This window comes from Opisthocomus hoazin, chromosome 1 (assembly GCF_030867145.1).
Source record: "Opisthocomus hoazin isolate bOpiHoa1 chromosome 1, bOpiHoa1.hap1, whole genome shotgun sequence".
Lineage (NCBI taxonomy): Eukaryota > Metazoa > Chordata > Aves > Opisthocomiformes > Opisthocomidae > Opisthocomus > Opisthocomus hoazin.
In genome coordinates this window covers 77,202,508-77,228,760 of record NC_134414.1, presented here as the reverse complement: position 1 = coordinate 77,228,760, position 26,253 = coordinate 77,202,508, and the positions used below count along the sequence as shown (strand labels likewise).

Sequence of the window (26,253 nt, the reverse complement as noted above, 5' to 3'; positions counted from 1 at the left end):
CTGATTTTCGAGAGCATTCAGAGTATCAGAAGAACTATACTTTGCTCAAGTTTTGCAGCTTTTGAAAATCAGACTTTTTAAAAAGATAACCTATGCACTGAACCTCTTCCTTCCACTCTCTTCCTTCTCTCACCTTGCAATTCTGGAAAACTTGTTGTCAATTTAAACCAAAGCTTATGTTTCGTAATTAATCACCTGGATTTTCTTCCTAACAATTATTGTTTTGCAGGTGTTGAAGTGCCATCCAAAGACTCTGTGCCAAAGAAGAGGCCAATATATGAAGACAAAAAGAAAAAGAAGCAGCAGCAGCCAGAAAATAAAGAAGGTGTGGTTTGCATATAGGAATACTTAATAGATTAGTCACATTTCCGGAAGTGTTTGTGGAATAAATCAGCCAATCCTAAACTAATTGCACCTCAGGGTGCTTGTGAGGTTTGTTTGATGCCCCTACCCCAACATGCAGGTGCTGATGCGTTAGGATCCTAAAGTCGTTTCGAAGACTGCTCACTTAATGCTTTGTTTTACAGTCCACTTGACTATATTTTTTTTCCTAGCCTAGGTGTTTTCTTTAGAGTTTCTAAATGTTGGAGACTTACAGAATGTAATGGCCTTTTATAAATGTGAGACTGAATGCTTTGTGTGCATATGTAGGTTAAATACAATGTAGTGTAAGTAATAATGTCTTGTAATTAAGTCTGAGCTGATGTCCCAGGAATGAAAGGGAATTGATCCTAGTTCTAGTAATTTTAAGTTGGACACAATTTGTTTGCCAGGGCGTGAGTTTGCATTTTTGAAAGCTTAGAGTTTATTGCACTAGTTAGGCATAGATTGAATGTGCCAGAATTTTTTACTTTTGTGCTTCATGGCTTTACTGTGGGGATACTGTGGCTCTTTTTTGAGACTGTTTCTTACATTAAACAAAACAAAAAACCCATTGCATATTTTTTATTTGGTTGATTTTTTTACATTTAATGAGTTGTGTTGCTACTTATCACTGAAGAAGGAGTGTGTATAACAAATGGCGAACAGTGCTGATCTGAATTGTATCAGTGATTTTTATTTTTTTATATGGAACAGTAGAGCAAGAATGGGTAGTTCATTAGTATTACTTCACATGCTGTGCCTTTATTTTAGCTTAGTAAGTGGGAGTTCAGTTAGTTTGGTATTAATAAATTCAGATTTTGTTTACTTCTAACATCAGAACTTGAGTAGAACTTAAATGTGAAGCACTATGTCTAAGTAAGTTGGCTTGCACTTTGGAAGAAAATAGCAACCAATTTGCTTGTTTGCACTTTCAGAAAGTGTGGAGGTAACTTCACCAGCTGAAGATGTTGTAGAACTGGAAACACCAGTAAAAGAGGAGACTCCTCTTCCGGTAGAGCCAGGTTAGTAGTAATGTTAATAAACCATGTAATAAGTACTGCATGGTAGGTATCATACCTTGTTGAATGGGGGCTGAGTGGCCATCCTTTCTTGAATTAGTTGATGGTTTTTTTTCTTCTCCTAAGGGGGGAACTGATGGAATTTTACAGAATAAAAAGGCATGAAGCCTCAAAATGAGACTGTAGAGGTCCCTTATTCTGGATGAACTCCAGTAGTCAACTGGCTTAGGCAACAATCTCAAATAAGCGCATTCAGTGTCTTATGATTAAGTCCCTTGACTTTTTGTTTGCTTTCTAAAAGGCTGTTTTGTCAGTGCTTAGGCGGGGGTAGGGGGGAATTATGCTGCTGCTGGTATTGATACTGCAATGTTCACAGTGGTTGTATTCTTGATTCCAATTGTTTTGCTTTCAGGAGTGCTGAACGCGGTGGATATGCATAGCTGAGTATCAACCTAGCAAATGATTGTTGCCCTGATTTTTGCCTACACACAGTACTTGTTTTGGCAAAGTTGCATTGTGCTGGACTCCTTCCTCAGCAAGGAAACTGTTTCATTTTTACCCTTATCCTTAAGTCAGACAGATACTGACAAAACTTCCAGCTTTTTGAAAACAAAGCTGAATGTGTACTCTAATTCTGGCTTGACTTACCTCTTGAAGGAGCAATTCTATTGCTGTAAAAGAGAAGGACTCACTGGCAGAACATTATTTCCCAGTTAATATTCTAACAGTCTGGAACATACTCTTCGTTTCAGAGCTGAAATTTCATGACACTATGTGCTGCAACATATATATTGCTTAATGCCTCTCTTGGAGAAGGTTATAAGTTTGCATTTTTCCATTTGTCTGTGACTAAGAGCTGCAGTCTCTTTATATATCTGACTGAATTACTGCTGGAATTAATATATTTAATGCTTCTGGAATCCATAGTATAATTATGCTAAGGCACCTGGAGTCCTGAAATAGCACTTTTCATAGACAATTTGTTATTTTCCCACTAATTAAAATTTATGCCCTAGCCCAACTTGTTTACTTGTTTCTCTGTCACTTTGTTACACATGGCTAACTGGTAATTGGGCAGCTCCTTTCAAGGAATGTGGTTGTGATAGAGGTTTGTCTGGTGTGGATTATGCAGGCACTTGCGTGATATGCAAACAGGAACCGAATGAGTATTTTAGCTATGTCTTCCAAAAATATGTTTTGCTAGGCAAAGATGCTAGTGCTATAAGATTGGTGGAGAAAACTGAACATTACTTAAGTGTGCAGCATTTTTCATTTAGAGAACATGGAGAGAATTTAGTAGAATTATGCTAGCACCAAACTTGTAAGCTGCAGTTGTCAATAAATCAGAGGAAGTGGCATCTAAAAATGCTGTGTTGTTGCAATGTGTGTTGTTGGGCTGTTTCTTTCTTTTCCTTTAATGTTGGATTTCTTAGTTTCAGAAGAGAAGGAGGAAGAAGAAGAAACAGAAGATGCGGGTTTGGATGACTGGGAAGCTATGGTTAGTGATGAAGATGGAGAGAAAGGTGGGCATGTAAATACTAAATGGATGCTTTTTCTGAGTAAGAGGTTTCTTTGGCCCAAGTTCTTTGTTTCTGTAGAAAACAATACTGTATTTAGATTCTCCTCCTGCTCCATTAGATGAATTGTGAGGCAAGTGTGATAAAAATATATATAAGATCCTCTTCTCCAAGGCAGAGCTTTCAGAAACTGCACAAATACTGCTCAGGAAGACACTTTGGACATACTCGTGTGCAGTTATCGCCTAAAATATATCAGTTGGATTTTGGTTTTTTGTTTGTTTTTATGGGAGTAAAAATCCTCTCCTCTTAATGTGTGTTTAAACCACCTCTGGGAGTCTAGGGAAGTGTTTTACCTGATACTGTATTTCTGTAGTAGTCATTCTGAAGCTGTAATAGTTTTACTACACAAATCTGGCAACATCTAGGAGAGTGCTTTTGAGAAAAGTTCTCAAACAAGTGAGGGACTAAGAGGGTGTGAAGGTGTCGCAGGTGAGTGGTTAGGGCGCTTAAGTGATCACTCAAATGCTTTGCAAGAAAAGATTTTACTGAAAATTTAGAAAATGTGATCTTGCAGAGTTTGTTGGCAGGGTTCACTCTGTTACTTATTAAATTAGTGGAATACAAAATCAAAGGGAGTTTTGAGTAGAAAATGATTTATACAGTGGAAGAAAAGTGTAAAGGGATAGGGAGAGCCTCCTGTTGAGTCACCAGGTTCAGAAAGGACCCCCTTGCTTTCTAAACTCCGGCTCAGAGAGGAGCCTGGGTGCGGCTGGATCCAGACCCAGCCTTAGACAGCAACGGTTTATGTCTAAGGGATCTGCTTAGTAGCAATTCAGGGTGTGTTCACAGTTTAAAGAGAGAAGGAGGATCACAGGAATTTAGTAGCTATTAATCACTGTTGAACTTTAACTTTACTGAGTGATTAAAAAGAATTTATTATTACAATCAAAGTAATAGAATATTATGTTTTGGATTGATTCACTCACATGCACGCAATCATAAAAATTCCCCTTGAGTTCAGTGCAATGCTCGCTTCAAAGCAAATGATTTCTCAGTGGGCGAAGGTTGACTCTCAGGGAGATCAGCCCGGGTTGGTGAGTTACTCTGGGAGGTGTCCTACTCAGAGGCAGTTATTGGGCGCAGCGCACTGCAGACCAGAAGAGCTCAAAGGGCCTTCCTCAGCACCGCTGTTCATAGCCTCTCAAGATGGTTGACTTCAGGCATCAGTAATTTTCCATCCTGGTCACAATCCACAGGATGCAATCCTGATTTTTAGGCAGCAACTACACAACTCCAGCACCACCCAGACTGTCCAGTTCTGACATTCACCAGGCGGGTGCGACTCCAGGCGTAGGGAGTTCCCGGTGCGGTCAGGGAGCGCCTGATCGGCCCAGCTCACTGCTCTTGGACAAGGACAAGGAGAGAGCTGAGTCGTCCTGCTTCTCTGCTCAGCAGCTAACTGTTCCTGCAGTGCAAGCAAGAATACAGTGTTGGCTGGTTCTGGGATTGCCGGGTCAGGGGAGTGGGCTGCACCACCACAGGAGGTTTGTGTATATACATTTATAGTAAGTTCTAGAGCCATTCTCTCATCTGCTGCTTTGAGAGGGAGCTGCCGAAGAAATGGAAGAATTGTCAGGACGTTAATATTCCTGCGCACGTGTGCCAAAGCCCATATTCTGTCTGCGTCCCATGGCAGTGTGTCTGAGGAATTTAGAGCTGCGCAGGAATGCGGGAATAACTTCTCAGGTGTTTTCTTCCAGTGGTGGTGAAGGCCATATAGCTGCATTGATTACTGTTCTTAGCGCTTCCCTGATGTGTCTTCACTGTTTCTTAAGATCAAAGACTATTTATCAAGATTTTTTGACTTGCTCAGCCCTGTACTTCCAGCACCCTTGCCTTGAAGTGTTATGCTTTATAGACATATGTACAGCAGTGTGGATTTTACTTTAGCGCAGGTGTGTGTTCCTGTGGCACTGGGCTGTTCTGCTTGGAGTACGAAGGGCTGCTCACCTTCTTGAAAGTCTGTTTTAGTCTGTCGCCATTGTCCTAGGGAGAATGTCACATCCCACTTCTTGCTGCTTGGATTTGAAGAGTCTGCCAATGTGATCCAGAAGAGCAGCCTTCCTGGGAATTAGGTTTAGTGTGTTACTAAGCTGATGGACTTTCAGTATAGCAAGGAAACATAACTAATCTCAGAGTGAGCCTCCTGGCAGCTCTGCGAGGAAGAGAATGCACGGTTTTAAAGTGTTCATTAGCTTGTCTCTTACGATTTTGCAAGTATGATAAATAGGAAGCTTTCAAAGAAAGAAAATTGCTTTTTGATAGTTCTTTTTGTTTGTGTACTGAAGAATTCATCTGAAAAATATGAATCTTCTCTGAACAGTAAAGGAAGACCTTAAGATGAGATTTTAAAAGATGTAGAAGAGACCATTTGTTCTGATTGTTACTTCGGCTTAAATATGCATTCCTGATCAGTAATACAGTGAATTCACATGGTGTGGAATTTGGAGTATTTTGGCTTTCTGTTTAAAGGTGTCAGTGCATTCATGCATTTATGAAGTGCACACAGCTTTAAAGAATGTCACTTTTTCTGAATATTTGCAAATTATGTCAAGCGTAAGTGTGCTGATAATATCATTCCTTCCACCGCACTAAAATCTCTCTGCTTGCACGGATTCTAAATGCAAGTCACCAGCTGTGAACATGAAACACTTTTTTTGTTGAAAAATTATCTTGACTAGCCCTTCTCTCGGAAACGAACAACCTGTTCTTAGTCCTCACTTTTCTGTAGTAGTCTCTCTTTGATTTTTTTGTTGCCCTCTTCCCCCAAAAGTGTGAATTTAGTACAGAATTTTTACTTTTGATTTTGTTTTTTTGACAGAGAGCAAACCTGTCCACATTGAAGTCAAAGAACAAAATGAAGTGGATGAGGAAGAGGAGGAGGAAGATGAGGAGGAGGAAGAGGAGGAAGAGAGTGAAGAATCTGAAGATAGCGAAGGGAGTGAAGATGAGGATGACAAGACTTCAGATGAGAGAGAGGCGGACTCCCAAGCTATTGGAAAACAAGCTATGGAAAAAAAACCCAGCAAGGAAATTAGCTCCGATTCGGAGTACGACTCTGATGATGACCGCACCAAGGAAGAGCGTGCTTATGACAAAGCTAAACGGAGGATCGAGGTATTGAGATACAGCTTTATTTCAACAGCTAGACTCTTGTGTTGTATAAGAAACAACTTAATGTTCGGTTCAGTGAACGGGCTTGGAACCATACTTGTCAGGATGATGGCTGTGTCATGACTAACATTTAGGCAGCTCCAGAAATTGGGTTATTAAGGAAAAAGACCTGTGTTTTGCGTGAAGCTTAAATATGTGATTTTAGACAGCTTGATCACAAAAACGTGCACTTCAGTGTCATTCCCCTCCACCTCTCCCACTCCTGGAGAAAGAGGCTTTTATCCCTTACAGGTAGATATTTGAGACTTTTAAAAGATGTATTTCTGAACTGCTCAACATTTTTGTGGCTGCTGATGTCCTCGTTTCCTTACCGAAGATGTTGCTTCAGAATGCACCATCAACAAAGCTACGTGTTAGTGGATATAATAACTTAGCCTACTAGACTGTAACCAAACCAAAAAAACCCAAAGAAACAAAAACTTAACTGTTAGTTGAGAATCTTTCCTTTGCCAGAAGAGGGGTGACAGACCTTGAACCGCCTTGAAAATTGAAGTCCCACAGTTAACTCTGTTTTGTGTATGTAATCAAGTCAGGAGGTGAGCTGTGGTTTTTGGTTTATACTTACAATTTTTATTTGTCTTTCACATAGAAACGACGAGCTGAAAACAGCAAAAATATGAACACTGAGAAGCTTAGAGCACCAGTTATCTGTGTCCTGGGGCACGTAGACACAGGCAAGACCAAAATTTTAGATAAGGTAAGGTGTGGGATGTGAAGGAACTGCCTGTGAATCTTATTTATGTATGTGTGGTTTTGGTTGAAGATAGAAAGAACTGAAGTGTACTGAAAGAGATGACTTTAGTCTCTTACGTGTAAGTATTTCTGGTCTTTTTTTGTCTTTAGCTCCGCCATACTCATGTACAGGACAGTGAAGCTGGTGGTATCACTCAGCAGATTGGGGCGACTAATGTTCCCCTTGAAGCTATTAACGAGCAAACTAAGATGGTGAAAAATGTAAGTTACAGCACTTCAAAGACTGTTGTTTAAAAGATATGAAACATAAACTAGTTAAGGCCTCGTGAGATTTTCTGACATGGGCAGATGTACTTTTCCCTCCATCTCTAATATTGGAGTTGGTTGTTTTGTAATTCCTGTCCTTCCCCACAAAGGGGGGGCTGCCTCATTGTTACAGTTGATACATTTGGTTTCAGTTAATTCATTGCCACTTCTTCAGAAAAATACACAAATACTGCTCACTCTGTTCTGGACAGTACACGTGTACGTACGGTGCTTGTTTGTCAATGCTTTGGTTGTAAATTGAGACTTTTGAAACTTTTCTGTTAAAAACTTACCTTTTTACTGCGTGTGCTGGAAGTGGGCCAGTTCCTGGGTGATGAATTTGACTGTGTTACAGAAATAGTAACTGTTCTGTGTTGCTTGTTTTGGATATTGTATCCGATTTTGCTTGCGGCAGCAGCTGACTGCAAAACCTTGGTAATGATGGCTTTTTCCAAGATTTTACTCAATTTATTAAAAATGTAAAGTCAGTGGAGAGGAGGAAATGCTCAAGACAAGGATGATAAATCTCACTAGCCCGAACTATTTTTTTTTCCTCTGTAGGGAATTTGTCTTACAAATTTTAGCTGAGCTTATAGTCCCTCGATACCTAGGGGAATGTGCTGCATTTTTTTTTTAATAATGAAATGAGCTTTGACTGATTTTGGTTTATGGAGGGTGCTGGGCTTTCTTAAAATATGTATGTGGATTTTTGAAGCGAAAGCTATCAGTTTAGGGTTTTTTTCTTCTTATGTAATCTTTACAAGGTGGCTAATATTTTGAAATGTTAGTTTGACAGAGAGAACATAAAAATTCCAGGCATGCTGATAATTGACACTCCAGGACATGAGTCTTTCAGGTAATGTTTTCTCACAATATAGTACTTCCAAGAAGTCATGGCTAAAGCATCTGTTTGTATTTTTAACAAAGTGCTAAGTCTTTGCCTGATACAGTGTGTTTCTTCTCACGTTAGGTTTGGTGGGTGTTTTTTTTGTTAAAGTAGAGGAATAAGTGCATTTGCTCAGTTTGCAGGTGCTTTTTATATTTGGTTGATTACTGGCCTTTTATCCGATTAATGTTGTGTCTTCATGCCAGTTGAGCCATGAATATCTGAAAAAGCATGTAAATAACTCTTTTTTTTCTTGATAGTTAGTGTAAGGGGAAAGACAGAAGTAGGAAGCTAGCTGAAGAAGAAAAGGTGAAGATTTCAGGTGACCTAAGTACCCTGCTACGAAAAATTTAAGCTTGTTTCCTAGCCTCCAGTTCATAGTGTCCCAGTTCAGGTAACTGAGTTCCTAAGGCTGGAAGTTACTGACTGCACAAGTCAGCTGGTTCTTAGCAGAGTTTATGTGCTGTCTGGGAACACCAGTGGCATGCAGGCAAGCCGCTAAATCAACTTTTAAGTTTAAAACATGATGTGCATAACTGTACTCACTGAAGTAGTGCTCAGGTGAAAGCTCCAAACAGAAGGATTAAGACTTTGATGTGACATTCTTAAATGTAAACCTCTGCAAGCATTGAAATGCCAGGTCTTGGGGCACATGGTAATGTTCGAATCAGTTCCTTGGCATCGTACCACTTAGAGCGCTTCATCTTCTAGCCAGGTTTGGCACCAAAGATGTCTGATAATCTTAGTGTTTATGCAGTATTGTACAATAAACAGTCCTGTTCATAATTTGCACTTCTGTATTTCACTGTAACCTGCTCAGTTCTCACTCAGAAAAAATCAGAACATATCCCAACTTGTAAAATGTATAATAACAGGAAAACTATTGGGAGGACAATAGTTTCTTACTTTTGCTTACACATACTCTAATATATTCTGTTAAATGGAATTTACACAGTGCGATTTGAGCATTTTTTTATATAGTTTACATTTTTGAGAGAAAAATAACTACTTGATCAGGGTTAGCTTTTTGATGATCAGTATAGGTTTGACATTGTATTTGGTGTTTTTATTAAAATTCTGTTGCTACATGACTGATTTTTTTTTTTTTTTTTTTTTCTTCTTTCAATGCCACAGCAATCTAAGAAATCGAGGAAGCTCACTTTGTGATATTGCTATACTCGTAGTTGACATTATGCATGGTTTGGAGCCACAGACAATTGAATCAATAAATCTGCTGAAATCTAAGAAATGCCCCTTTGTAGTAGCTCTCAACAAGGTAAGGTAGCTTTTTCTTCTAATCCTGTGTTTTTCTACTAGACCAGTGTATTTGGCATCTGACAACTTTATGTTTTCTTCCGTGAACTTGAATTGTCTGTGTAAAGTCTGAAGCAGTGGTCTTAGATCCTCTCTGTCGCATTTTTCCTGTCCTTGATACCCCAATGGCTTTAAAGGAGCTTTGCAGAACAATCTGTCAGTTCTTCTCAAGAGTCCTTACTGATAAGTTTCTTTACCTTATGTAACTTCAGTACATGGTTCACACTTCTGGAGGCTGTACTTAAGTTGTGGGGTTTTTTTATACCTACTTACACGGATTTGCATGCATTTTCTGATAAAATTGAAAGACAAGCTTCATGTTGAAAACTGCTGCTTTATTTTAGTATAGATACTTGTTAGTTTGACTTGAAGACAAGCTGGCTTTTAAGTTTATGGAACAATAATATGTTGATCACCAGTGGGAAGTATTTCAGGCTCTGCAGTATTAGATGATAAACCCAGTTATTTTCAGCCTGTTTTTTAGAAATCCTGTGCATGAGAAATTATGGTGGCTGTTTGAGTTTTATATGAATTACAATGAGGAAATTACACACGTCAAAGACTTTGGGTGCTATCTGACATGCTGACAGAGACCTTACAGAAGGGTATTTGTGTGCAGTGTAAATATTACAGTATACTTTAAAAAAAAAATCACAGAATCGTTTGGGTTGGAAGGGACGTTAAAGATCACGTAGTTCCAACCCCCCTGCCATGGGCAGGGACACCTTCCACTAGACCAGGTTGCTCAAAGCCTCATCCAGCCTGGCCTTGAACACTGCCAGGGAGGGGGCAGCCACAGCTGCTCTGGGCAACCTCTTCCAGTGCCTCACCACCCTCATATCAAAGAATTTCTTCCTTAGATCTAATCTCAATCTACCCTTTTTCTGTTTGAAGCCATTACCCCTTGTCCTATCACTCCATGCCCTTGTAAAAAGTCCTTCTCCAGCTTTCTTGCAGGCCCCTTCAGGTACTGGAAGGCTGCAATAAGGTCTCCCCGCAGCCTTCTCTTCTCCAGGCTGAACAGCCCCAACTCTCTCAGCCTTTCCTCATAGCAGAGGTGCTCCAGCCCTCTGATCATCTTTGTGGCCTCATCTGGACCTGCTCCAACAGATCTGTGTCTTTGCTGTGCTGGGGGCTCCAGAGCTGGATGCAGGACTCCAGGTGGGGTCTCAGTAGTGTGGAGCAGAGGGGCAGAATCCCCTCCCTGACCCTGCTGGCCACACTGCTTGTGATGCAGCCCAGGGTACGGTTGGCCTGCTGGGCTGCGAGCACACACTGCCAGGTCATTAAGATTGAAGGTTATTGGAACTGAGGAGGCCATTATCTCATTGCTGAAAACAGCTGTTTTTTTAAAAAAGATTATTGGATGTAGAGGTGTCAAGGCCTACAGTGGCCAAAAGTTCTTGCATTTCAGGTTATAGTTCTATCATTTGACCAGATTACAATCCATTTTCTAAAGATATAGTTTTGATCTGTACAGCAAATGTAATAGTTTCTTGGACCAAGTCCATCCGGCTTTGAAAGCTTACTTAGGGAAGTATTTCTGAAGTATGCAGTTGTGTCTTTTGGACAACCCCTCTTGATCCCTTCTCTGTAGCAACAGGGGAAAGGGTCCAAATTCACCAGTAAGTTTTCAAAGTTCTTTGTAAAACTATTATAGAGTTTTTCTGAAAAAAGACTTATTTTGTGTATGTGAAGCTATGTATGGGTCTCTTCCTTCTGAATGTTTTACCTTTACACTTGATGTAATTAATGTATATAAACTTTTCCAATATGAACCTAGGTTATTATAGCTTGAATTTTAAAACCTGAAGTAGCATTGCTGTCATGAAATACTGTCTGATGTTGGGTAAACACATAAACAGAGATAAATGTAGCAGCTAAAGCTATATTAGCTTTAAGATTTAATGTGATTACTGGAGCAAATAGATGGCTAGCTATGGTGGGTGGTAAAGTATTTCTCGCAGATGATGTGGCATAAGCATAAGATGCCCTTTAGTAAGCTGCATAAGATGACATATTACTGTATTTTCAAGATTGATAGGTTATATGACTGGAAAAAAAGTCCAGATACAGATGTAGCTGTCACTTTAAAGAAGCAGAAAAAGAATACGAGAGATGAATTTGAAGAACGTGCAAAAGCTATCATAGTGGAATTTGCGAAACAGGTAGGCTGAAATATTCAAAGTTCTCTGGTTAACCAAAGTGATAGTAAAGGTGGTGGGTGGATGGTGTGGTTTGTGTGGTGGTTTTTCTTCTTTCCACAAAACAACTTGGAGTATCAAGAAAACTGTTGCATCTCTTCTGTCACATCAATGTTTACTTCTCACAAACCAAACTTTGTTATTCCTAAATTAATCTCTTTTAACTGCTCCGTCCTTAGAGTGCTAGTTTGGAGAGAGGCAGCAGCTAATTGCTGTGCATGGTCAATGGAGTCGTGAATAGCAGATTAAGTTTTCTGTCCCTGTTCTCTCTCTCTTTGGGAATCGTCTGAGAGAATCCCATCTGTCTCTTGTTCCCTTGGACGCTGGCAGGGCATGAATCGCATCAGTTCTGGGAACTTCTGTTGGCGACATACAATGCTGTCTAGAAGCTAGATGTGGTAATGAGCTTTGCAGAGTTATTCTGTACTGCTTCCAAGTGTGGGTTCGTGTTCCAGAGCGTACTGTACTGTCAGTAACAATCTTGGTTTTAAAATTGGGATTCAAAAAATGCAACAGTAATTGACTGGGGTTGAATGTTACTGTTAATACTGATGTGTCTGTATGTTTTTCACTACATAACTATTAATCCTGATTCCAGGGCTTGAACGCTGCCTTGTTTTATGAGAATAAGGATCCCCGCACTTTTGTTTCTCTTGTACCTACCTCTGCTCACACAGGGGATGGCATGGGAAGTCTGATAGCTCTTCTCGTTGAGCTAACGCAAACTATGCTGACCAAGAGACTGGCTGAGTGTCAGGAGCTGAGAGCTCAAGTCATGGAGGTAATGCAGCAGCTGGTCTTCAAAATTAATCTAGAAATTTCTCCATTCCCTGTCCCCTGCTTCCTGGTAAAAAACACAAACGGTGTGTTTGAAGTGCCTAAATAGGGCGTAACTTTTTTCCCCTTCCATCCAGGTTAAGGCGCTGCCAGGCATGGGCACTACCATAGATGTTATTTTGATTAACGGACGCCTGAAAGAAGGAGACACCATTATTGTTCCTGGGGTAGAAGGTCCTATAGTAACTCAGATTAGAGGTCTTCTGCTACCTCCTCCTATGAAGGAGCTACGAGTTAAGGTATGGAAACTGGTTAGTGTACTGCCATTTACCAGGGAAAAAAAATACAAGTGTTATAAAAAATGAGAATGTAGTAGAGCGCTGTTATGTTAGCGGTGTCTAGGGATGACTTCAAGGGGAAGATAGTGCATGTCTAGTGTTTTTGTGACTGTACTTGTGTATACCTGTTGGTGTGTCTGTTGTGACAGTGGCAAAGAAAGGGATCAAGGAGTTGCCTTGCAGTGAGGATTAAGATGTGTGTGCTTTAATAAGGGGTTCCAGTGTGTGGCTACGTGTGAGAGGGAGATACCCATCTTAAACGGAAATCGGAGTAGAGTGACTTCTGAGTTAAAGCACATATTATCAGTAAAAGTGTTTTTTCATAACAAAAATCAGATACAGTTAGATTTGAGAAAAATCAACAACTGAGTTTTTAAAGAGTAGTTAGTGAGTGACGACGAGCGGGACCTCTGCAGAATCTGCAGCCTTTGGTCATTTTCAAGAGTTGCTGGAGGTTTTGCTGGAGGTTTTGCTGCCCTTGTCTTAACAGACTGGAGGGAGACACTGAACTCCAGACCCTGCCTGCATTGCTTTCCGTGAAAGGAGGAGGAAAGCCACAGAAACCAAAGGCTATAAATACATTAATACATGCATTAATATTAAAAAATACAATTAAAAGGTGATGAAAAGAGCTGCTCTAATCCTTCCTGTTGAAAAGGGAAGGAGTAAGTGTCCACACAGATCTTGCTTAAGGCAAAGAAAACCATACAGATAACCTTGGTGAATGTAAGAGGACAGGCCTTGAAGGTTTGGTTTAGTGGTGGAAAACTAGTGTCGGGGTCCTAATCCAAGGCCATAACAACTGTGGTGTGCATCAGTTCCTTGGGGAGCCATGTCCCTGCAGGCCACTGAGTCATCAGTGTTTCATCTGGTTCCTTCCTGCAAACTTAGATATTCCTGTAAAGTAGTACTAATAATTGCTGGGGGCACGGGTGATCCTCTGTTGTGAGACCATTGTGGCCTCAGGTGCTGAAGGACACGATACTGATGTTGACGTGGCATCTGAGCAAGGGCTTCTTGCCCTGCTTTAGGTTGGAAGATGAGAGCCGCTCTTCCCACTGTGTGTGTGGCAGTCAGGTGCACCTGTGGGGCAGGGCAGTTGCCTTGGGGAATCTAAGTCCGGCTTCCCGCTCTGGAGCGCGGCTTTACAGTAACAACTTGGTATTGGCTAGAGAGCAGCAAAGCAAAAACTGACGTTTGTGCTTAGGTTACGTCCTCTGCTTTGTTGGAAGCTGTTGAGTGTCTTCTGCTACCCTGAGGAATGAATTGAAAGCGCTTCCATCAGTCTGCTTCCCTTTAAACAAAGCAGAAGATGAAGTGGTGTGTGAAACTGAGATGGAAGGTTTTCTGTGGGACTGAATAGCAAGGTAACAGACCACAGGTTCCCATCAACAGGATCTTCAGATGAGGGTCTGCGCTTTGGTGGGAGATGGAGCACCGAGATGAAGAACACTGCACTGGGAACGTTTAGCTGGGGAAGTGGATCTAGGGGAGCTGGTTTTATCTGAAGCGCCTAAGAGGATGCATGCAGCCTGTGCATGGGGAATGGTCATCCTTGAAATAACAGGCAAATTTTGGGGTGGAGGGCTAAAGAATAGAGGCTTGCAGGAACAACGTGCTTACTGAGGAAGGAAGCCGCTTTGCAGTTTGAAGAAAAGGATGGGACATCTGAACAAAAGAAACGAAGAAACAACCCAGAACATCCCTCCAATATTCATTTAAAGGTCTCCAGAAGTAACTGCTGCTGTGATGCCTTAGAGCCGTGCCCTGTGTGGGGAGAGATCTCCAGGCTCCCCTGGGAAATGGAGCATGGCACTGCATACCCGAGAAGGCTGGATGGGAGGCCTCCAGGAGACAGCTCTCCTTGTACAGAGCTGTGGGCTGGTCCAGCTAGGCGCTCTCCTCCATCACCATCTTCCCCTCGCTTCCCTATGGGGCTGGATTTGTGGCGCTTTTTAGTGAGCAGCTGCCTGTTGCTGCTTGCCGTTTTCTAGTATGTATTCGTTTTTGGCCACCTCCTCTGTCTTCAGTTCTCTGCCTTCAGACGGTTCCCCCTGCTCTGCCCCCCTCAGCAGGGGGTGGGTGGCTGGGTGGAAGGTATCTGGTGGCAGAGGAGCACACGGGCTGAAACGTGTGTGCCGGGAATGCAAGCAGAGAAAATCAGTGGTGGGAGATGGGAGCTGCTGGACTCCTGTCGTGCTCTCTGCTGTGCTCAGGGGGAGCAGGTTCCTCAGCCGCTCAGCACCGCTTTGTGTTGCTGTGTAGCACCTCGGTGAACTCTTTGCTGTTGTGTATTCTCCTTTTCAGAACCAGTATGAAAAGCACAAAGAGGTCGTTGCTGCTCAAGGTGTGAAGATTCTTGGGAAAGATTTGGAGAAAACATTGGCTGGTTTGCCATTGCTTGTAGCTTATAAAGAGGATGAAGTCCCAGTCCTCAAGGTGAGGCGGCTGATGTTGAAATAAGGCACTTGAACTGAGGGTAACTTGAATTCTCTGGCAATGAAGCTCATTCAAATGTTGAGAGCTCAGTATGTAAGTAACTTGCTTTTCGTGATTGTATTTTAAAAACTGTTAACGATAACATGCTGCAGCCTTGATGTTTTTAGCATCTTGACCTGTAGCTTTTCCCTGGTATTTTGCTGGTAGAATAAGGTATGAAAACAAGTATCATAGCATAGTTTGACTGTTAATTACTGATTTGGTATTTGTAGTAGTTTACGCATATATTACAATTAAATTATATTAGGCAAATATCTGCTAATGCAGTTCTTAAATCAGCTTTGTAATTATGATAGTTTTAAGACTTCTGTAGTGAATTTCTTTTGTGACTTACACTTTAAAAATGGCAGAGGAAAGAATGTAGCTATCTTAAAACCGAGATTAGATTCCTGTTCTGCGAAGTCAGGAAGCTAGTTTATAAAGGAAACTTACCTGTTCATAGTTTTCTTTTAACCATAGTTTTACTTCAGCCTTCTGCCCGCTTATCTTTGCCTCTAAAGGGAGGTTAATCTTTCAGGTCCTCCAAGTACAGACCTTGTTTCTGGGCACATATGACTATGTATGTAAAGTGTGCTAGTAGTAGATGGCAACACCCCTTCATCTGGCAGAGGAAAAGACTGAGTAGGTTTAAAAGGCATAGGCTCTTAGAGACATGCGATGGGTTTTTATAACTTCTCTGAAAGCAGCAAAATGGCCTGGCTGCTCTTGTAGCCTCCATTTTGCACCTAGGCCTAACGAGCGTTTGGAATCCGGTCCAGCGCACGGTTGCAGGAGTGTCTGCTTTTATTGTTGATCCACTGTGAGGCAACCAAAGGTGCTGCCACGCGCCGCATGCGGGTGTTGTGTCCGCTCTGTCCTGCCAGCAGGAACTTGCGGTGCTGGGGAGAGCAGCGCGTAGGTGGTAGAGAAACGTTGCTGGCTTCCCAGGTGGGCAGCTGCTCTCCTTTCCGTGATCACCTTCTTGCAAAATCCTCAGGTCTAGTGCAGTGCAGACCTCTCCAGTGCCTGCAGTGAGCGGCAGCGTGTCGCAGGGCTGTAAGGTGGTGCCTGTCGCTATGGCTGTCGCATACTTGCAGCAGCTGATGAACATAAGGATGTTGCACCCCGAGTCATAGCAGCAATAGAACTAAAACTTGCTGGTTTTTCTTCTTTTTTTTTTTTTTTTTTTTTTTTTTTTTCCCTGCAGGATGAGCTAATACATGAGCTGAAGCAAACACTGAATGCAATCAAATTAGAAGAGAAAGGTGTTTATGTCCAGGCTTCTACTTTAGGCTCTTTAGAGGCATTACTTGAATTTCTTAAAACGTCGGAAGTGCCAGTAAGTACTTCTGTGCTGTACCCGATGTTGTTTTTGCGTTGTAGTTGCTAACTGTTGCCTTTCAACTCAGAAAGACTAGTGGCTGATCTGTGTGGCTTTCCTCCTCAACAGTATTCGGGAATTAATATAGGTCCTGTCCATAAAAAAGACGTTATGAAGGCATCGGTTATGTTGGAGCATGACCCGCAGTAAGTAACTTCTTTGCTTTCCGATGTTGACGGATGCGCGGCGGTGTCTGAGAGCGGCCCCGTCCTGAGCTCTGGTTCTGTGCGCTGTCTGGTAAACTGCTTGACTTGCTGTCACCTACAGATACGCAGTCATTCTGGCATTCGATGTGAGGATTGAACGTGATGCACAGGAAATGGCTGACAGTTTAGGAGTGCGAATTTTTAGTGCTGAAATAATTTATCACTTATTTGATGCCTTCACAAAATATAGACAAGACTACAAAAAACAGAAACAAGAGGAATTCAAGTAAGTTACAGCAGTCCTGTTCTTGATGCTTCCCAAATAAGTGTCTCTTAATTGTTTTATAATAAATGACATTGCATTTAACAACGTCTTTCCGTGTTATTGTTAGCATGTAGTTCTGGTGGGAAGGAAAGGAAGAAGCGGATAGCACAGTAACTCCAGTCTCATTGTTTACATCTGGGATTGGGCTCAGTAGGCTGAGTGTCGTGAAGCAGTTGTAAGATTTATCTACAACTATCATGTAATACAGAGTGTTCTTACTAAGGTTTGCTCTGCCTGCTTGGCTTCTGTTCCTAGTTTGTGACAGGTGGGTTAGTCCTGCAGAGTTAAGAAACAAAAGGGATTTGGATTCTATTGTTTCGTATTTCTGCAGTTCCAGTGTACAGGGCTTAACTGTGACTGCAGTAACATGAATATGCAATCATTTAAGGATACATAGGGACCCAAAATCAACTTTTAGAATCTGTGTCATTGGCTGATCGTCAGTAAAGTAAGGACAGACTAAATAAATGAAAACGTGTTTCATTCCATATTGATCCCAATTTGAGTTTGTATACCCCAGCGTTTAAACGTTTGTTCACTTTGCAAACAAAAATTTTTTTTTTTTTGGACTCCTTGTGATGGGTTGAGGCAATAATATTTCTATTCCTATGCTCTTCTGAGACTATAATTATACTGTAAAATTACTATCCCTTTGGTCTTGCTCTTAGTTGACTGCCCAAGCCAGTCAAAATAAAATGCATGCCAGCCACGCTTCATTATTGCTCCCCGTAGTTCCTGAAGATCAAGTATTGACTAGAATTGGCAAGATTGGAAAAAGAGTTTTTCCTGCTTGATTTCTTCCCAAGTGACACTCCTAGAATAACGCCCAAGAAGTGTGGGAGAAGGCAGAACTGTCACTGTTGTGTACACTGTTCCAGTATCTGTTTCAAAATGTCTTTCCTTTGTCACCTTCCAGGCACATAGCAGTATTTCCTTGCAAGATGAAGATACTCCCTCAGTTCATTTTCAACTCTCGTGACCCAATCGTGATGGGTGTAGTTGTGGAGGCCGGCCAGGTGAAGCAGGGGACTCCCATGTGTGTACCTAGCAAAAACGTAAGTAAGCGCCCCTTCCCCGTGGGCGTTCCTCCCACCTGGTCGCTCCTGGGACGACACACAGGAAACGCTCGCCTGCTTTTCCCCCGGGTACAGAGTTTGGGCAGGAGAGGAGATGTGGATTTTTAGATCAGATCTCTTCCCGGTGATCAGCCATCTTGCTGGTCTCGGCTGTGAGGGAGCTGAGTCCTGTAGCGGGGCACAGCCTCCTGGCTGCCGCAGGGCCCTGCCAGGAAGCGTGTCTAGTGGGTATCTGCCGGTCAGCCTCCCTCCCCTCCTGCAATTTCTGTCTTGTGGTATAAAGTAACGAGCAAAACTGTCATTCCTGGTAGCTAATAAGGGGGAGAAGTCCACTCCTGACATCTTAAGGGATAATAAATTGGTATCCCAGATGGATGCGGGTGGAACTGTGGATGGTCTGATGTCGCTGCCCTTTTCAGTCCAGCATGTATCGCTCTGCCCGTTCTCAGGCGGCCGCTCCGGTAGTGCGGTGCTTCACATGAGCAGCTCTGTACACACGGGAATCTGGAGAGGAGTGTGTGTGTGCACGGAGGTTTTGTGGATGTGTCTTACAGCTTCTTGATTGCATTACAGTTTGTTGAAATTGGAATAATTACAAGTATTGAAGTAAACCATAAGCCAGTGGAGGTTGCAAAAAAAGGCCAAGAAGTATGTGTGAAAATAGAACCTATTCCTGGTGAATCACCCAAAATGTACGGACGCCACTTTGAAGCAACAGATATCCTCGTCAGTAAGGTAAGAGCAATCTGTGTTTTTGGAGAGGGCTTATGACATAGCGGTAGCTTGCTTGAAGTGGAAATGTTGCACGATGCCTGGAAAACACCCCCTAGGAATCTTCCCTCAGGGACACTTGAAGCAGTTAGCGTGGCATTGCTCAGCTGAGTTTCTCCGCAGCCTTGCTGTGAGGTTTGCAGTCGTGCCCCTCGAGGGCCGAAGGAGCGATGTACTGCTGCTAAAAATCCCTTGCAGCCAGCTGCAGCTGGGGGGGAGAAACGGCACGTGAGCTGTCTGCATACCGCTGAATGTAGCTGCTGCTCAGAGCGGCTCAGCAGCCCCGCGGCGCTGCGGCCCGATTGTGTGTGCCTGGTTTTGATATCGTGCAGTCAACAGCCGCACGTCAGCTGCTCCGACTCTGGAACACTGGGCTCGGGGCAGGGGGCGATCCCTTGCTCAGTCTTCTGCTGTCGGAGGCCAAGCTGCAGCTCTCCACATCCCGATGGGCTTCAGTCAGGATGCTGTAAGATGCCCCCGCCACACACGCGCTGGGGACTTGTGCCCACAGAGGGGGTGAGAGCCTCAGGGGCTCTTCAGATGGAGGTGGAGGGCCTGGGGCAGGGACCGGGCGGCGGCACTGGTGCTGCAGGCGCCAGGGGAGGCAGGAGGTCCTCTCTGGCCACCGGTTCTTGCTGTACTGCCCCGGCGTGAGATGGGCTGCGCTGCTGCGGTCTTTGAACACCAAGTAAGGGGTGGAGGGAGGGGAGGAGGGCAACGAATGGGACAGGTCATGCAGCGCATCAGTAACGGAACTGGGATCGGAATGAGCTTTCCTGCTGCGCAAACCGATGCCCTTTCTTCAGATAAATGGCTTCCAACGCATGAAAAGCTGCCGTAATTAGTATGCACGGGTATGCTTCTGATGGGCTTGTCTTGTGTGTTACAGATCAGTCGTCAGTCCATCGACGCTCTGAAGGACTGGTTCAGGGATGAAATGCAGAAGTCTGACTGGCAGCTTATAGTAGAGCTGAAGAAAGTGTTTGAAATCATCTAGATAACTTTTTACAGCAACTGGGAGGCAGGAATAAATGCGCTATTCCTGTTCTAAAAGTTACCAACAGAGTCCTATATTGAAGACAGTGTTGGATATATGTTTGGGAGGAAAATATGTGGATAAAATGTTTTCCATGAGAAACCAAGAAATTTACACTGGTTTGACAGTGGTCAATTTACATGTTCCCATGGTTCCAATGTGCCTGTTCACCTCTCCTACTGCCCTTCCTACTACTGGCTGCTGTTTTAAAGTTTGCCCTTCCTTCTCTTACACCTTCCTTCCACCCTTTTTTCCCTTCCTCTCTCCAAGATAAAATAAAATAAATTGAATTTTTATTACAGAACTAAAGCTCTTTCACTTTTATACTGATGAGATCAGTACTGCAGTATTTGATCAACCGAGCTTCTGCAGACTTTGTGATTCTTGGGACATTTTTGATGTAAGAAGTACTTCTTTATTTATGCATACCTCTTCCCTTGACTCTCTTTTCCAACATTCTTCTGCTTTGTGCCTATAGAAATTTTTTTAATAGAAAATTAGGCAATTGGATACTTCTGTATTTGCTTTGTGTGAAACACTGATGTAAAGCATAGTTGGCCGCCTTTTACTGCTTGTACAGTTCATGAAAGTCGACCTGTAATCATTATACCGCAGAGCCGCAAATAAAGGAGATGGACATTGTAGCCCACTTGTTTTACAGTTTGCTTCAATACACAAAGTTTGGCTTCATGGGCTGTGGCAGGCGTGGAAGTGCCAGGCGGAGGCTCGTGCCTCTGCGCTTGGCAAAGCGTCGGAGGTGCGTTCACCAGAGGCGTTTCTTCCTTTGGCATCACTTCCCCTTGCGCGGCGCGTGCTGCGTGCGGCGGTGATGTCGGTGGCTCGTGTCTCTTACCGCGTTCCCGAAGCACCGGAGTCGCAGGCTGGGTGTTGAGCAAGTCACGGTGCCCAGGGGGGCTCAGCAGGGAGGAGTTCAGAGGTGGCGTCTCCTCTCCAGCTGCTGCTCCGAGTTGTGGTGAGCGCCCGCAGCACAAGCAAGCGGTGACTCTGGATGCTGCATCAGCGCTGCCGAGTCATCCGACGGCGTGGGACTGAGCCGGCTCATGCAGCGTCCGGCTGATCTCTGTGACGAGCAGGAGTCGGTCTGCAGCCCCAGCCTTGTCCTGCCCGCCCTTCCTTCCTTCCTTCCTTCCTTCCCCCGTGGTTCCCTGCTTAGGCTGACAGCTCAGTGTGTCTCTCATCAGGTAGTCTCCTGGTAACGGACAGCTCGTGTTGAGAGGAGCTAAACAAACAGGTTTCAAAAGCACAAGCTGAAACAAAATCGATAATGATCTTTCATGTAGCTGAGATTTTTAGCATTTAAAATACTTACAAGAATTTAACCTGCAATAAGTGGTTTGATCAGATTTCTTCTGTCACATTACTTTTTTTAGTTGGAAAAATCTTAATTTTATAATTGGGATTGTGCAGAGTCCGTTACAAAGGAACACTTAATTCCTTTGGCAATGGAATTTAAATTACTGGATTTTTTTTTGTTTGTGAAGACTAAACTTGCTGTTGAAAAGGACCTTTTCAGTATGGTTGGTGCGTGGTGCACATTCACGTCACTGGGTGTGTTGGTGGTTTAGAACAGAATGATGACAGTGAGGAGACTGCATTTCATTGTTACAATTTTCTTTTGCAAACTATGCAATCATGAAAACTACACTAATAAAAGAAGTTCTTATGAACCCACATGTTGAACGTTGTGGTCTTGATGCGTTCTTGGCTGTTTCCTTGAAGGTGGAAGGGTGCTTGTTCTTACCACAGGTAAAGACTCTGGGAAAAGAATCATGCTGTTTTTGCAGGTTGCTGTTGTGGAACTTGTAAAATACCTTCACTAAAAGGCTTTAAGGAAGCAGGTAACTTGAATATTTAAGGGCTTGAAGCAGGGATCACTGAGGGAGAATATATCATTACGAATAGCCCCACTCAGTTAAGTAATGCTTTGAGTCCTTTTTTTCTTTAAAAAAAATACGCTGGTTTCAAGTATGCCTTGAGCAGCACTCCCAAAACCAGAGCTGTGTACATGGAACCTACTGTCTCAAAGACAGTCCCAGCTCTCTCAGCCTCTCCTCGTGTTACGAAGCAGCTCTGGGGCTGGGCATGGGAGCTGCTCTGCATACCCCTGTCCCCCTTGGGCTGGGGAGCCAGGACTGGACCCAGGACCCCAGCTGTGTCCCATCTGAGCTGAGCTGAGGGGAGCAGTCTCCCCCCTTGACCTTCACCTGGTGGTGGTGTTCCTCATGCAGCCTGGGAGATTGCTGGTGGCCTTGGCTGTGAGCGAGCATTGCTGGCTCAAGTGACCCACAGGGCCTAATCTGCAACGCTGCCTCCTAACCAGCTGGTGCCCAGGGCCTGGGGTGGCTCCTCCCTGGGTGCAGAACTTCACACTGCTCCTTGCTGAACTTCATGAGGTTCCCACTAGCCCCTTTCTCCAGCCCTCTGCTACATCAGCTGCTCTTGTGTCATCTGTCACCTTGCTGCAAAAGGCTGCCACATTGGAGCCTCTCCTGGAGCAGCTTACAAGGGAACCCTGGGGCATGACCGACAGCTGAAAGGTGCTGCGACCAGCGAGGGCCTGATTTCCCATCTCCCCCTGTCATTTCTTCAGAAAACAAGAAAGATTTTTCTTACCACCTGGGTTTTCCTCAGGAGGTTGTCATTCTTTCCAGGCACCCGAACAGCCTTGCTTCACTGTAGCATGGCTACACGAGGCTGGTGTGTGCCTGGAAAAAGCAGACTTGCCCAAAGCACACACGGTGGCGATGCAGGCATACCCCTCCCTACCACAGGCACAGACAGACAGGGCACTTCACTTCTGCTACTCACTACAACCTCCTTCGGCACGGTGCGTAAAGATGCATGTCAGAGGCTGGGGAGAATTACGGTGTGGAAGGTGGCTCTGCCCCGAGCAGCATCAATGCAGAGGCTTAAACAGTGCTCCGTGTTAGCTGCTCCCCTTCGCTGTGCTGCTCTGGGGTAACTATTTACAAAAAGGGCTCCATTTGTTTTCCTCCACGAGCACACGTCCCCAGAGGTAACGGCGCACCTGACTGCACAGAGCGCAGGCAGCAATTACGCGCCAGCTCACACCACGGGTGCTTTGGGAGGGCTGGGCCACACTGGTTTCTGTCTTTGAAGGATGAAACTGAACATGAGCCAACACTCTTCCCGTGACCTACAAGCTGTAATAAAGTCAGCGGAGAAGAAACAAAACGCAGCCAGGTGAACGTGCAGCGGTCTGCTACACGGGTTGAGGCAGCGCCACGGTGTAAGACTTTGTGAAACGCATCAAAGCTGCGGCTTTAATAAAAGGGGTTAGCGACATTCAAACTGAAGCATCACAAAATAGAATCCGTACAAAAATATACATACAGTTCTTTATTAAACAACTGTAAACACTTCACTGTAAAAATCCATAAAACTTTATAAACAAACATTTTGTAAATAGATTCTATACTACAATAAAAGAATTTTAACACAATTATTTACATGCAATACTGACAAATTTGGCACTTTCTGAAAAGAAATGTACAAAACACTTTGTTGTTTAAAAAGAAATTTGAAATTATAAAAACTCAGGGCATTACTATCATGCACTTTGCAAATACCTCACAAGCACTTATGGCACAGCTAGCAGAGAGCTCCAGGCTCTCACCAAGCTCTTTACTACAAGTTCAGATAACTTTTAGTGTGCTTCCGTATGTCTGTTGTAAAACTACCTGAACATTGTCAAGAATGAAGTCAAATGCCATATTCCAAACTGATTCCACAGATGACTGCATTAACCTGGAGGGGAAAGGGAAGAAGAGGGAGAGAATTACCATTACAGAACCAGTCCTTTTTACCTCAGTTTTGGCCTTTGTAGTGGAAAACAAGATCCCAACAGTTCACGACGAATGGTACTTTGATTCGATCATGGTAAAAAGCCCCATCTCTTCAAATACACCGAGTCTTATCTAATGCCACAGACTCCTCCGACACTCGGTGGTGAAATTCCTGATGTGAGCGCTGCCACACCAGCTTGTGAACGCCAGCATTTTGCAGTGGTTGTCAGCCTGCGATTAACGTGGTGACGTTCTACCAACCTCACACTGAAGAATCAGCAATGGCAAGCTTCTGGGTCCTGATCTTTCCTCACCCCAAGGCACATATGCTACTTTTTTTATTCCAACGAATGCCGAGGGCGATTAAGACACTTAAATAATAGGTTTTGGGGGCACTATGTTGTGTTTACTGCTAAAAATAGAACGAAATCATGGAGGCCCACAGTGAGGTTTGAGTTACCTCTATCATCCAGCTTCTACTAGAAGCGAATGAAGGAACTGCCCAAGGAAAACAAAGCAGCTATGCACTCTCAGAATCCCCTTCTAGATCACTGTTACAGGAGAGCAGCAGGTTCCTACACTTACAGCTTTGGAAGACCTAACGACACTATCATATGGACAACTGTCTATCATCCAACTCCTGATCCCCTGTCCCACGCTTGCTTGTTACCAGGCTGTGGAGAGGCACACCGCCAGCCGTGCGAACCCCACACACAAGGACGAGGAACGCAACATGATGCTTTCTGAAGAGTTTTATAAAGGATTTACTATACAGCATTCTCCAGAGCAGTGAACTGCACTGTGTGCTTTTCATTTTCTGAGGTCTAAAGATCCCGTAATACAAAAGCATAGCAAAGTTTTTACATTGCTGTAGTGTCTTGGCTGTTGATTAATTCTGTGAAATAAATGCTTTCCAAATCTAAGACACGGAAAGCAGAGCTCCATAGTTAAGTATCAGCTAGTGCGTAAGTCATAAATGGAACTTGGGCCTCTTGACTCAAGGGAAGAGTAATACCAGCACAATAACTACGTAATAAAAATGGATTTAATAGCTTGGAGAGGTGAGACAGGATCTGGATGCAGCAGGAGAATGGAATCAGATGAAACAAAGGAAAGATCTAAGGTGACATGAAAAATGAATGAAAACAGGATGAAGAAAAGGGCCAGTGATGACAAAAACTACATCCTTTGTCTGGAAACAAAAGACTTTGTAGCAAATACTGTTAATTGCTACTATTTATTTTTCACAAATTACCCATTTTATCTGCCTAACTTCTACCCCCCCCAATTTTTTGGGAAAAAATATTTACACTCATCAATGGAATGTCTCACATTGACGCATCTAGTGCACAAATGCTAACAAAAACAGTTTCAATGTCACAAGTACTAGCAAATAAGCTACCTTTTCATGTACTTAACAACCAGATCTAATTTTTCCAAATCTTTTTCTTCTATTAGATCAGTACAATACTTCACAACCTGTAGAATGTCTTCTTCCATAGGATCTGTAATTAAAAAAAAAAAGAGAAATTTTCTCTAACTGTACTTAGAATATAATCATAAAATAACTGGAATACAATAGAAAGAAATTCTGCAGTGCTGGTGCATCAGGGGCTGACCTGACAATTGCTGTATTCCCATACCTCCCCCCAGCATCACAAGCTGTGTACATAAAATGACTGCAAGGTCCTGAAATATCTGTCTCGGACCTCTTCCTTTTTTCTTCAGTAAGAACTAATGATAGCCAAGCTAATGTTAACCAAAGGGAAAAGAAATAAGGATTTAGAATGGAAAGGCTGTTTCAAAAGTCTTAGGAGAACAGTAATGTCTGGGGTATGAAGGATGTCACAGGTCAGATTTCCTAAGATATCACGGCATTGCTAATTGCTTAACATAATGCTAAAATTCAAATCATAATTTAACAATGGTGTTACACTTTTGCACTTTTAATCTAAACTTTTCCAGCAGTTATTTTAAAAATAAATGCATTGCTTTGCCCCTAAAATGACATCTTCATAAAAAAGGAATTCCCTTTCAACAGCTTTCATCCTAGTGGTTGTTAACACGTTGGACAAAATAAGGAAAACCTCTCATAAAAGTAACAGGAAGGCATAAGACAAGGGCCTGACAAATGCGTTGAAGAGAGAACAGGTAGATTTTCATGATGTTAAGCAAGAAATAAGAGCTGGCAAAAACACAGAGTAACAACTGAGTAAGTAGAATCAAGTTACTCCAAGATTGCAAGGCCCTAAGACTTCAAGACTAACGTGAAAAACAACCAGTGAAAGGAAGAGTGAAGGAAGAAGAAAGTACAAAAAGCCTGCTCTAAAAATATTTTTCTTTGTGACACATGCAAGATCATCACTAGCATGACATCCCATACCTGAAATAGTTGTAATCCATTCTTTCAACAATGTCTTTACATCATTGAATTCAACAGCTCCAGCTAGGTTGGGTGCTTGTGGCCTAAACGAACCGGGCTGTTCAGTCTGCAGAGCTGATGGGCCTGAAGAACCTGAAGTTGATGGAACTGCTTCTGGCTGTTCCAAACATAAAAGT

General features: G+C 43.1%; 2 protein-coding genes across 4 annotated transcripts in view; one reads left to right on the top strand and one right to left on the bottom strand.

Moving 5' to 3' along the window:
• EIF5B (eukaryotic translation initiation factor 5B) overlaps positions 1-20,511 on the top strand; it is a 38,813-nt gene extending 18,302 nt beyond the window's left edge. Inside the window, exons 7-24 of the mRNA XM_075426811.1 lie at positions 230-325; positions 1,299-1,385; positions 2,816-2,905; positions 5,784-6,079; positions 6,726-6,833; positions 6,980-7,090; positions 7,924-7,991; positions 9,156-9,297; positions 11,372-11,503; positions 12,138-12,320; positions 12,454-12,615; positions 14,962-15,093; positions 16,340-16,471; positions 16,583-16,659; positions 16,781-16,945; positions 17,901-18,039; positions 18,634-18,795; positions 19,721-20,511. Of these exons, the coding sequence (XP_075282926.1) occupies positions 230-325; positions 1,299-1,385; positions 2,816-2,905; positions 5,784-6,079; positions 6,726-6,833; positions 6,980-7,090; positions 7,924-7,991; positions 9,156-9,297; positions 11,372-11,503; positions 12,138-12,320; positions 12,454-12,615; positions 14,962-15,093; positions 16,340-16,471; positions 16,583-16,659; positions 16,781-16,945; positions 17,901-18,039; positions 18,634-18,795; positions 19,721-19,828 (2,390 nt within the window). The 3' untranslated portion in view covers positions 19,829-20,511. The remainder of the gene's footprint in view (positions 1-229; positions 326-1,298; positions 1,386-2,815; positions 2,906-5,783; positions 6,080-6,725; positions 6,834-6,979; positions 7,091-7,923; positions 7,992-9,155; positions 9,298-11,371; positions 11,504-12,137; positions 12,321-12,453; positions 12,616-14,961; positions 15,094-16,339; positions 16,472-16,582; positions 16,660-16,780; positions 16,946-17,900; positions 18,040-18,633; positions 18,796-19,720) is intronic.
• Positions 20,512-23,262: 2,751 nt separating this feature from the next.
• Positions 23,263-26,253, bottom strand: part of REV1 (REV1 DNA directed polymerase) — a 61,537-nt gene continuing 58,546 nt past the window's right edge. For 2 of the 3 annotated variants that reach the window (XM_075426788.1, XM_075426792.1), the window contains exons 21-23: positions 26,078-26,234; positions 25,097-25,199; positions 23,263-23,656 (exon numbers count right to left, since the gene is read on the bottom strand). In XM_075426788.1, coding sequence (XP_075282903.1) covers positions 23,545-23,656; positions 25,097-25,199; positions 26,078-26,234 — 372 coding nt within the window. In that variant the 3' untranslated portion in view covers positions 23,263-23,544. The remainder of the gene's footprint in view (positions 23,657-25,096; positions 25,200-26,077; positions 26,235-26,253) is intronic. The other variant, XM_075426799.1, reaches the window with a different exon arrangement.